Source organism: Oncorhynchus keta, unplaced genomic scaffold, assembly GCF_023373465.1.
Source record: "Oncorhynchus keta strain PuntledgeMale-10-30-2019 unplaced genomic scaffold, Oket_V2 Un_contig_6244_pilon_pilon, whole genome shotgun sequence".
NCBI lineage: Eukaryota > Metazoa > Chordata > Actinopteri > Salmoniformes > Salmonidae > Oncorhynchus > Oncorhynchus keta.
The window spans coordinates 61,556-74,044 of NW_026288751.1; the positions used below are offsets into that span (position 1 = coordinate 61,556).

General features: G+C 38.2%; 1 protein-coding gene across 1 annotated transcript in view; it reads right to left on the reverse strand.

Moving 5' to 3' along the window:
- LOC118391333 (ephrin-B1-like) overlaps positions 1-10,910 on the reverse strand; it is a 62,517-nt gene extending 51,607 nt beyond the window's left edge. The window contains exon 1 of the mRNA XM_052510979.1: positions 9,809-10,910. Coding sequence (XP_052366939.1) covers positions 9,809-9,927 — 119 coding nt within the window. The 5' untranslated portion in view covers positions 9,928-10,910. The remainder of the gene's footprint in view (positions 1-9,808) is intronic.
- Between the last annotated feature and the right edge of the window lie 1,579 nt (positions 10,911-12,489).

Genomic DNA, 12,489 nt, shown 5'->3' on the forward strand with positions numbered 1-12,489 from the left:
GGCTCTTCTCGCATGCTCTATTTTTTCCTACATAGGAGCATTGCGATCCATAGGTCGGGATTTTTGACTTGGTTACATGTACATTGAACAACACATCAACATTTCGGCATGTTTTGTTATTTCTGTATAACTAAAAACCAACAACGAAGTTGTCTCTTTTACAATCGGGGTGAATGGGAAGGAATGTTGTTTCCCCAATTTGAGGGGAATTCCTTCTTATGTCGTGAATATTGATATAGTTTAATGGTTGTCATTTTCACCTTATTCTGGAACCTTGAGGGTTTATGACATAGCCCCTCTAGTAATTTCTCTATGACCGTAGATCTGTCATGACACAACGGGATGCGTGAGATGAGCAGCATTAGTTCCAGGTTGGGTTTTTCTTCACTGGTTATTCGGACAAATCACAATTTTGCAGGTGTTTGCTTCTTTCTATTTCGGAAGGGGATGGGACATTTGGCCCATAGACTTGCCCGAAACTTGCAAAGAAAGAGATAGTGGAGCTATTTGTTCCAGTTACGATCTTTGTTCTGTCTTCTCTTAACATGTACAGTTGAAGTCGGAAGTTTACATACATTTAGGTTGGAGTCATTAAAACTCATTTTTCAACCACTACACAAATTTCTTGTTAACAAACTATAATTTTGGCAAGTCGGTTAGGACAAGGATATCTACTTTGTGCATGACGCAAGTCATTTTTCCAACAGTTGTTTACATACAGATTATTTCCATTATAAATCACTGTATCACAATTCCAGTGGGTCAGAAGTTTACATACACTAAATTGACTGTGCCTTTAAACAGCTTGGAATATTCCAGAAAATTATGTCATGGCTTTAGAAGCTTCTGATAGGCTAATTGACATCATTTGAGTCAATTAGAGGTGCACCTCTGGAAGTATTTCAAGGTCTACCTTCAAACTCAGTAACTCTTTGTGTAACAGTATAGCTTCTGTCCCTCTCCTCGCCCCTACCTGGGCTCGAACCAGGGACCCTTTTCTGCACACATAGACAACAGCTACCCTCAACATCGTTACCCATCGCTCCACAAAAGCCACGGCCCTTGCGGAGCAAGGGGAACAACTACTTCAAGTTCTCAGAGCGAGTGACGTCTCTGATTGAAACGCTATTAGCGTGCAGCCCGCGAACTAGCTAGCCATTTCACATCGGTTACATTTGCTTGACATCATGGGAAAATCAAAAGAAATCAGCCAAGACCTCAGAAAAAAATGATAGACCTCCACAAGTCTGGTTCTTCCTTGGGGGCAATTTCCAAACACCTGAAGGTACCACGTTCATCTGTACAAACAATAGTATGCAAGTATAAACACCATGGGACTACGCAGGCGTCATACCGCTCAGGAAAGAGACGCACTCTGTCTCCTGGAGATGAACGTACTTTGGTGCGAAAAGTGCAAATCAATCCCAGAACAACATCAAAGGACCTTGTGAAGATGCTGGAGGAAACAGGTACAAAAGTATCTATATCCACAGTAAAATGAGTCCTATATCGACATAACCTGAATGGCCACTCAGCAAGGAAGAAGCCACTACTCCAAAACCACCATAAAAAAAGCCAGCCTACGGTTTGCAACTGCACATGGGAACAAAGATTGTACTTTTTGAAGAAATGTCCTTTGTTCTGATGGAACAAAATAGAACTGTTTGGCCATAATGACCATCGTTATGTTTGGATGAAAAAGGGGGAGGCTTGCAAGCCGAAGAGCACCATCCCAACGTGAAGCACAGGGGTCGCAGCATCATGTTGTGGGGGTGCTGTGCTGCAGGAGGGACTGGTGCACTTCAAAAAATAGATGGCATAATGTGGTAGGACAATTATATGGATATATTGAAGCAACACCTCAAAACATCAGTCAGGAAGTTAAAACTTGGTCGCAAATGGGTCTTCCAAATGGACAATGACCTCAAGCATACTTCCAAAGATGTGGCAAAATGGCTTAAGGACAACAAAGTCAAGGTATTGGAGTGGCTATTACAAAGCCCTGACCTCAATCCTATAGAGAATTTCTGGACAGAACTGAAAAAGTGTGTGCCAGCAAGGAGGCCTACAAACCTGACTCAATTACACCAGCTCTGTCAGGAGGAATGGGCCTAAATTCACCCAACATATTGTGGGAAGCTTGTGGAAGGCTACCCGAAACATTTAACCCAAGTTAAACAATTTAAAGGCCATGCTACCAAATACTAATTGAGTGTATGTAAACTTCCAACTTCAAATGTATGTACCCAGAACTTAATTGAGAATCTAACCAATTGCACAATACTTTAGTTGTGGGTTAACCAAGATAATAAAATGTCTAAAACCATGCCTTGTATATCTCACAATGGTATGTACGTACAATGACCTTCCTCAGGTGCTCAGTTGATCAGAATCAAGCCATTAATGGCTGAAAAAGGTAGACTCAAACAACTGTCTGGAATAGTAGCTTCACTACTTTCTAAAAGTGGAATATTAGAGTGCCTAATGACACAATGACTGCTTTTACGTTCCTTTCATTTTTGTGTTAAGCCGTCCTGAGGTGGCTCTAAGTCTCTCCTCTTTGTGATGGGGTCTGGGTTTCTGTGAAACGTTATCAGAACCAGCATGAAGGGATGAGGGCAGGAAGAGAACAAAACCACTCCTGTGACACTTCTCAAAGGAATCTCTTTCTTGTGTAAACTACGGCTGAAACCTAGGGAGCAGGGGCATGGGTGGGTTTATTAAAGGCTGGAGGGTTGGCACAGCCTATTTAAACAGTGACAGAGTTAATCTCTAGACTGTCACTTTTAATCACAGGCGCATTGATCATGATGGCACAGTCAGGCAAAGCTTGAGCTACTCCATTTGGCTCTAATGTATTAAACACACAGGACACTCGATATCTTCTCCGTTTATCATACGCTGCTGAATCTCCGCACCAAATTATATCCGTAAATGTCTATATGTGACTTTGTGAAAATAATTCAAACACAAATCAAATGCAATGTTTTCTCCCGTTTTACAACATCATGTCGAACTGTTGACATAACCATAAACCAGTCACTGAAGACAGATAGTCTCTCGTATTGGTCTTCACAGTGTGAGATTTCAGAGGTTTCACTCCCTAATTGATAACTTTAATAATACATTAACTGGATAGTTAAAACATTAACCTTTGGTGTCTCCATTCTCGTTTTTGACTGAGATTTTAATATGGGAAATTACCTAGTTAGAGGGTCTGATTTCAAGATAGCGCACTGAGCACAGACAAAAATAATACTCCCTGGCTTTAAAAGGCAAAGATAATTTCTGAATCATTGACTACAGTATAATTATGGTATGAAGTGCACCATCAAATGGAATGATACTGCATTCAAACGTTTTTTCTTCTTAATTAACAGCCTGTTGTCCTGTTATCCTATCATAACCTCCGCGAGGAGACCTTAACAACATTATGAAACTAGTATTGTTAGTGTGTAAATGCAAGTTGTCTAAAAACTTGTATTTCACATGCACCAATGGTTAAAAACAGCAAATCTAGTCTCTTGAAGACATACAGTAGGACTAACTGGCCGCCACCTGCTTGACTCTATCTGACACATAACCCATAATCTTGGAAAATACAGGACAGGATTACATTGCTATTGTTCTCACAAGGGAGAGATGACAGGGTGAATTTATGAGGTCCAGCAGTGATGGGTCTCAAAAGCAGAACAGCATCCTACATGTAGTACAGTGCCTATCATACGTATTCACCCCGCTTGGATTTCTTCACATTTTATTGTGTTACAAAGTTACAAAATCAATGATCACATCTATACTGACCACATCTACAATATATAGACAAACTGACATGGTACGTCTGTGGAATATGCCAGAATCACAGAATCACAAAAACAAATTGGACTGGGACCTTACTCATAACTATCCATGGGCTAGAGAATGATCTATTTGTTGTGAAACTGAAATACAGTTTCACCAAAAATATGGTAATTTCAGGAACAAATTTCCATGTGGTGTTAACCAAATCAAGGACAAGCCTTTTCTGATTCAAAAGGAAAATTGAGCAGCTGATATTTGGTTTAAACCTAAACTTAGAACGTACACTCTCATCAAAGAGAACTACATCACTGAACCATATGTCCACCTGAACCTAACAAAAAGTCGAAGGTCAGTTAGCGCACAACTCAGATCCCCCCCCCCTCTGGTTATAAAGACGTGTAGATTTAACAGCGTGCCTGAAGATAATTCTTAGAACATGCCTACTGTGTGATCTTGAAGAAATCAATTTAGTGTTTTATAGCCCTCTGTATGACGATCTGAGACATGTTCTTTTTTGTATATAAAAAAAATGTGGCAATAACCCTGAAGTATTCTGCTTACAGGGCGAGCAGAGGCTTGAATTTTGTTTCAGACAGGGCGTGTTTGAGATTGCTCAGATTGTTCACAATGCCTGGAGGAGAAGGAGAAATGTACTGTTTGTGTAGTGTGGCTAGATGGTAGCTGTTCTGGCCATGATTATTATATGCATATAATTTGTTAAATGTATTTTGTTTTGAGTACAAGAAAAATGATACTGTGCTTAGTAGTGTCTTGTAAGCCCATGTGGGCTGGGCACCAGTAGGTGTATGACACTTAAATAAATCATATCACTCAATCAACAATAACAAAAAAGATCTACACACAATACTATGTAATGTCAGTGGAAGATTAAGATTAATGAAACATAAAACACTAATATATCTTGATTAGATAAGTATTCACCCCTGTGATTCTTATTAGATAAATCTATTAAAAATATTTGCCCACATGTTTTCAAAATTCTTCAAGTTCGTTCAAGGTGTTAGGGATCATGGCTCGACAGCCATTTTCAAGTCTTGCCATAGATTTTCAAGCAGATTAAGTCAAAACTGCAACTTGGACACTCAGGAACATTCACTGTCTTCCAGGTAAACAACTCCAGTGTAGATTTGACCTTCTATTGTAGATTATTGTCCTGCTGAAAAGTGAACTCCTCTCCCAATGTCTGCTATAAAGCAGAATTAAGCAGGTTTTCCTCTAGGACTTTGTCTGTGCTTAGCTCCATCCCGTTTCTTTTTATCCTGAAAACCTCCCCAGTCATTGCCGGTGTCAAGCATACCCATGCCATGATGCAGCCACCATCATGCTTGAAAAGTAGGAGGCAGTTACTCAGTGACGTGAGGTGTTGGATTCGCCCCAAACATAAGGCTTTGCATTTAGGCCAAAAAGTGTATTCCTTTGCAGTGTTTTTTTCAGTATTGCACTAAGCCTTGTTGCATACGTGTGCATGTTTTGGATTCTGTTTGTTTTTATTCTTCTTTTTACTCTGTCATATAGGTCATTATTGTGGAGTCACTACAATGTTGTTGGTCCATCCTCAGTTTTCTCCCATCACAGCCATTGATCTCATTTCTAAAATAATAGCCTTGTGGTGACATCCCTGAGCAGTTTCCTACCTGTCCTGCAGCTCAGTTCAGAAGAACGACTGTATCTTTGATGTGTCTGGTTGATTTAATACGTAATCCACAGCCTAATTGTTAACTTGACCATGCTTAAAGAGATACTCAATGTCTGATTTGTTATTGTTACCCATCTACTAATCACTGCCCTTCTTTATGAGGCTTTCAGAACGTTTGGTCTTTGTAGTTGAATCTGTGCTTGAAATTCAATACTCGACTGAGGGATATTACAGATGCTGTATGTTTGGGGGAGAGAATAAGGGGTAGTCATTAAAAAAATAATGTCAATCACACAGAGTGAGTCCAAATAACTTATTATGTGATTTGTTATTCCTGAATTAATTTAGGCTTGCCTAAACAAAGGGGGTAAATACTTATGCAATGACTACATTTAAGTTATTGAATTTGCATTCATTTGTAAAAATGTGTAGAGTTTTTTTCACTTTGACATTATGGATCATGTTGTGTAGATCAATGACAAAAAAGCACAATTAAATCTATTTCAATCTCACTTTGTAATGCAACAAAATGTGAAAAACATGTATGATAACCACTGTCAATCTAGGTGACAAACTATTATATTCTTTCTCAATGTTTGTGTGGGATATCAGTGAGCCCAACATGGAAATTGCTACAACAAACTACATTTTAAGATGACAAATATGACATGAAGTATTTTTTCTACGGCTAGAACAAGATGCTCATATAACAAAATATAGAAAGGTTTGTCATAATATATTTGATTATGCTTTGACCAAAATATTCTCTATTTTTATCATGGTAGATCTACAATATAGTAAACGCAGGTAAACCTATCTTAAGTTGCCAGTGAGCTCACTTCTCAGAGGAACTTAGAGAAATCTCCTTTGTTAATGAAAGACAGATTTTCAATTACCTACTAATTTTATTCCCTCCTGAGAAATTAGAAAGGAACGAGTTTGTTCAATATCAATAAATCCAATTACCAACTATATCCCCTTCTTTCTCTTAGGTAGAAACAAATGTATTGGAAAATATCATCTATGCTTATCCATCCCTCTTGTAAAAAAACAACAACAATACTCCTACTGTAATATCACAGAAAAAAATACAAATCTACTGGTTGTAATGGTAAATATTTGTAAATATATGCCTGAAATAGAATTTGGAATAGCTTTATCTATTGTGGATTTGAACATATAAATTAGAAGTCTGCAGAAACAACTTTTCCAAAATGTTAACAATATCTTAAAGTGTTGACTTGTGATCAAAGAACAACTGCATTTATATGCATTAATCTTTGTATTGTGTCTAGTGTTTACACTCTTACGCATTCTGTGAAGTTCCCTGGTCTACCACAAGCTGTTCCTCATGTACCCAATCACTAGATCTGCTTTTCAATGCTGTACGAGTTTGATCTCTATATCACAGGAGGCCTATCTACGTGTTAGAGTGTGACTTCATGTGATTACATGAATGGAGTGCTTTTCTTAAGTGTATAGCTGTCAAATTAGTCCATGCCAGTGTTCTGGTACCAGGGAGGAATCAGCAGACAGTGTGTCTGAAGTGCGTATGACTCAATGTGGTGGGCCAGCTACATCATTTTAATAAGGGAAAATAATAAAGAGTGGAGAAGGGAATATAGTAGCAACCCTAAAGCTTTCCTCACTCGTAGAGTCTGTTACTCTGAACAAGTAACAGAAATACTGAGGGCCAAAATAAAAGTCCCAACATACAGTACGTTTCAGCTAAGTTCAGTGTTGATCCATCAATATTGGCTATATGTCCTATTTGAAACTGTATGCAGACAATTTGAGTCAACATTGACAGAGACGTCAAGTATCGTATTGAGAAAAAAATGGAAATCACAGAATCGTAAATTATATTTAACATATAATAAGAAGTGCTGTCGAACATGCACAACTAACAGACAAAAAAAGTATATACCAGGGGCCTTTGCGTAAATGTGTCTTTAAAAAAAAGTGAGTCGATCTGCCTGGAATTACTGTGGAAAGCCCTGTAAGCTGCTTTACAGAGTGATTTGCCTGCGCTTGCATCGGGGTAGTGTTATTCCATATGTCCGAGTTAGACATCTATTAAGCCTATTTCTGGGCCATCACCTCGAGTCATAAAATCATTACAGTCAACAAGAACTCAAACAATGTTTATTTAGTGTCCCTGAAAATACTTGCTTTGGCCTGTTTTGTTATAAGGCAATATTAAACACTTGAGACAATGTCTTCTTCGAAATACATTACTTATGTTGACATTTTGTGTGGTCTCTGATCATTTGAGAACTGAAGTTTGAGTTTACATCCACACTGAACACACAATGAAACTCATCCGAACTACTGACAAATTTGTTTGACATACAATGTCTTGATACAAAATGGCTGCTACATTCCAATTCAAAAACCACAGGTGCAGTTGGAGCAAACTTAGTCTGAACCAACTCAGCAAAATAAACAAAATAAACGTGCCTCAGCTTTGAATAAAATGAAAACTTTTAGTTTATACATTGGAAAGAAAATATATCTATTATGCTTTGAAGTTAGCTTCTCTGGAGGTGCAATCATCAATATTTTTGAGTGAATTCAATGTATAACATATCAATGAACTTATTTTGATGCCTGTATGAACATCATCAAGTCTTCATGTCCTCATGGCCCAATAGATCTGTAATCAGCTTTTAAGTGGCTGGCTGCACTCTGGATGACCTAGCTACCAGCATTGTAGGCAAAGCAAAGCAATACCACTCGGTAGATAAGTAAACAAACATTAACTTACTTGAGAAAACAGCCACCAACTGTTGTAAAACAAAACAGCCCGTTTTTAACAACTGCTCAACGGCAATTAAAGACTTGTCTCTGTCAGCACTTTTACGTTGTTCCGTGTCATGACTTATTTTAAAATGTGTACTGTTGAGTGAACAAGCTCAGGACTAGGCCACTTCACTTGACTCCATCCACGGCTGGTGTTTAAATCCTGAATACCGAGGCCCTCGGTTATTGCTTTCAAGAATAATAGAGATGTGTTCTCAATATTTCCCATTTTTAAGTTAATTATAAAAAGGTGTGATTCACCTTAACAGCTTAATTGGATGCTTTGATAATATGATTAATATATATTTTATAACAAATATATGCAAGAGACATCACTCACTGCTACCTTGTGGTACCACTTAAATTTGTTCCCTTATATTACTTTAATCTTTACTGATTGAAGAGATTTTGCCCAAGGGTTATATATACACACACATATGTTGTTTTTGTTATTTTATACACTATAGCATTATTAAAGACAGACAGGCCTCAACAGCCAGAAACTACCCATATAATCTATTGGAGACTCGGTATTGCAGGATCAGAAATGATTCCAGGAATAACTTGGATTGAAATGCATATGAAACATATAGATGTTTGATATGTCTTCATCTAGATCAAATAACAAAATACCACTAAAGGCCTATATTTTCAAAAAATCCCTGTTACGCTCTGAGGACTGAAGTATGTTGAGTGGGGATGTTATATTAGGCAATGTATCTATCCTCAAAGCCAGAAAGATATGGGTTAAACATGGAAAACACATTTATAAATGTGTCAATCCATCCAGAGAGCACCTGAAAACACACACACACACACAAACACACACACACACACACACACACACACACACACACACACACACACACACACACACACACACACACACACACACACACACACACACACACACACACACACACACACACACACACACACACACCAGGAGCAGTTGCTGCCTCTCACTTGATTATAGAGATCAATCTGCTGCAGTAGATGTAGGCTTCCCTAACAGTAAATGATGGGGCCTGGGTGATTCTAGGTGTATTTGGCATATAATAAATGTTGGTTGGAAGTTGAATAATGACAAACACGAGTTAATGAATCCTATCTAAATAACGAACATAACTTGAATGAAATACATTTACCATAACATCTAGAAATCCATGAATGACTCACTAGGCAGAACTGATCTATGCTTATTATTGATGGTTTAAAATATGGCCTTTATGATGTATAGGCTATCAAACCATGTCTGGCTTTCCCCATGACTCCACTTCATATTGTTTTACAGTAGACCTATGCTTTTCCATTCAACACCGTGTGAGGCATCAGAGCCAGCACATTACAGAGCCCTGAATGTCATTCAGCGCAAATAGTAGTTGGAAACATGTCCAGGCGCCTATGCATATGTATTGACCATTAGCATCTTTACATCTTTATGCTAATAGAATAGCATGAGCGTTATGTTGTATTCGATGCATGATAATACAGATAGATATAGGCTATATTTCTAATATATCCCAGATTAGCACATTTAACACTTACTTTGGGTTTTGTGAGTTCCAAACCACCGACTCCAACGTTTTGGCCACCGGCAACAGCGACCTGCACAAGACTGTCAAAAACCAAAGGTAGTACTTCCAATTGGAACAGGAGCCTGCCATTTCCACGCTTATTCAGTGATGCAAATGAATCAACGGCACGATGAAATCATAAAACAAAAATGGATACAGTGTAAATGTACAATTCTAGATCCCATTCGCTAGTGTCGCATGTAGATCATGCGTAAAATCACGTTTAAAATGACAAATGATAACCATCACTGAATAGATATCGTGAAATCCTGCTTCCTCTGTTCGGTGCAGGCTATGCAAGCAGAACAAGAGTATATTGCAGGTAAAACAATGTTCTGGATTCTTTATCTCATCACCTTCCAGTGTCGAATAGATTAGTAAGGTATGCGTACGTTTAACTCCTTGGTATAACAAGTTTCAAAATGTCACTGGTCAGAAAATAATGTTGAGTCGGTTAACAAGTGGAGTCTTTGCCCGCGAACCGTGCGCTGGAGTGCGTTTTACAGTTGCTGATGCACATTTAACAATCCGATACTGTAAATGTGACCTCTTTGTCCTTGCTTCAGGAAAGATCTCTGGCACGTCTGTTTTCTTATATTCTTCGTTGTATGGTGAATCCGTTGTCTATAGATAAGTCAATTTCATTGTATCGTCTATAATAACGCTCTAACAGAAAACATTTAGCATATCTCCAAATGCCTACTCCATATGTGTAGTAGCAGACTCCAAAACACTCGCGATAAAATGCGCAAAATCCTTATTTCAGGTGGAAATTACTCTCCCGTGCATTGAAATTCCAATCCACTTGAGATGTTACAGTGTGCCTGTATATTGGAGACACCAACTCATGTTCGAAGTCCGTTCTGAACTGCTTCATCCAAAGTGCATGAATCACGACGTTGATAGGCTACGGGTGAATAATCCAGTTTAGAATCTATTTTAAAAAAGCAAACAGCTGGGAAATAAAGTTAAATATTGTGCCTATTTAACTTGAACTCGCAAGGACTTTTTCCAGTGATAGTTCCAGCGTACAGTGCACACTCCAAACTGGCATACAATACTCCTTCGCACACACTGCTGCGTACGTAATGCAACGCTTGGATAGCCCTGACCTCCCAACCAATCAAGGCAGTTTGGCGGAGTCCTCTCATTATTCAGTTGTTCATCATTCCCTTGACCGAAGGGACTCGGCATAGTACAGTCTGGGCCTTTTACAGTGAATACATGGCAATTAAGAGATACTTATCATTTTCAACATATGTGCGGACTATTTTGTATAAATGTGCGTTGATTAGACATGGTGAATATGTTGGCCTGCACCGGGAATGTCTCCACAATCAACACAGGTAATACATTTAGCCTTTATAAGGTTTAATATAGCAGCGCATGATACATTTATTACAGGATGTTGCTCACTACATGGACTACTTATAAGGTGTTTGATATAGTCAAAAGCATATATTTTTGATGAGTCTCTCATTAATTAAAGATGGTAGTCTGTGACTCTTGTCTAATATGGCTCGTATTACTATTGACAATGTTGCCCTCTATCGGAAAGGGTGGAAACGTTGTGGGAAAACAGAAAGCATTATCACGAGTGAATCTTGCTGCGTCTATTCTTATTTTATTATTTTCTATTCTAGGCTATTATCTTCTATCCTAAAACGTTTCTCTGACAGTAATATATGTGATGCATTTGAATTCAAATTATGTATATTATCAAAGTTATGGCAGCCCATTGCAAAGCCATTATTGGTCAGACTTCTTACAAATCAAAAATCAAATGTTATTAGTCACAAGCGCCGAATACAACAGGTATTACAGTGAAATGCTTACTTACAAGCCCCTAACCAACAATGCAGTTTAAAATAAATAAACAAAATAAGTATAAGAATAAGGAATAAAAGTAACACGTAATTAAAGAGCAAAACAGATGTTTCCAAGTTTGTTGCCTTTTAGGAACTCGTTATTGATTAACATCTCGATATGGTTCAAATGTAAATTATTTATTCTTATATCTAATTTCAACACAAGGCTAAACACATGGATGTCTTTTGCCACACCATCATTTATGATGGAGATAGTAAAAAAAATGCATTAAATGTAGGCTATTATGGAGATCAACATGAATAGAAATATACTGATAATTTCCTGCTTTAAATCAAATCACAGGTAAAACTATCTTCCTTTGGCCTTCCTTGGTCCCTTGGGATCTCTTTATGAACGTGCCAATGTAGGGGTGGACTGGGACCTAAAATGTCCCTGGCATTTCTAACACACTGGCCCGTTTTTTCCCCTTGAGCCCCCTACACCTGTCCATTTCTTTCCTTGAGGCCCCCATACCAGCCCATTTTTTCCTTAAGCCCCCCATTATTAGGCAGAAAAGTGCTGAAATATTTCTGTATATAGCTAAAAGTAATATAGAAAAATAAATAAATGTATCTCCGTTTCCCTTTGCCTCTTTAACCAAAGCTACCTAGTAAGATTATGCTTATACACCAAAATAACTAACTAATACAAAAAATTGTGAGTAAAAGCACAGCTGTTTTCATAGTTGTGTTTCATGCCATGGTTGGCGTTCAATGCATCTCTGCAAAGTCAGGAATATGTGACCTTTTCATATTGCTGTGGCTTCATCCAAGGAAGGTCTCT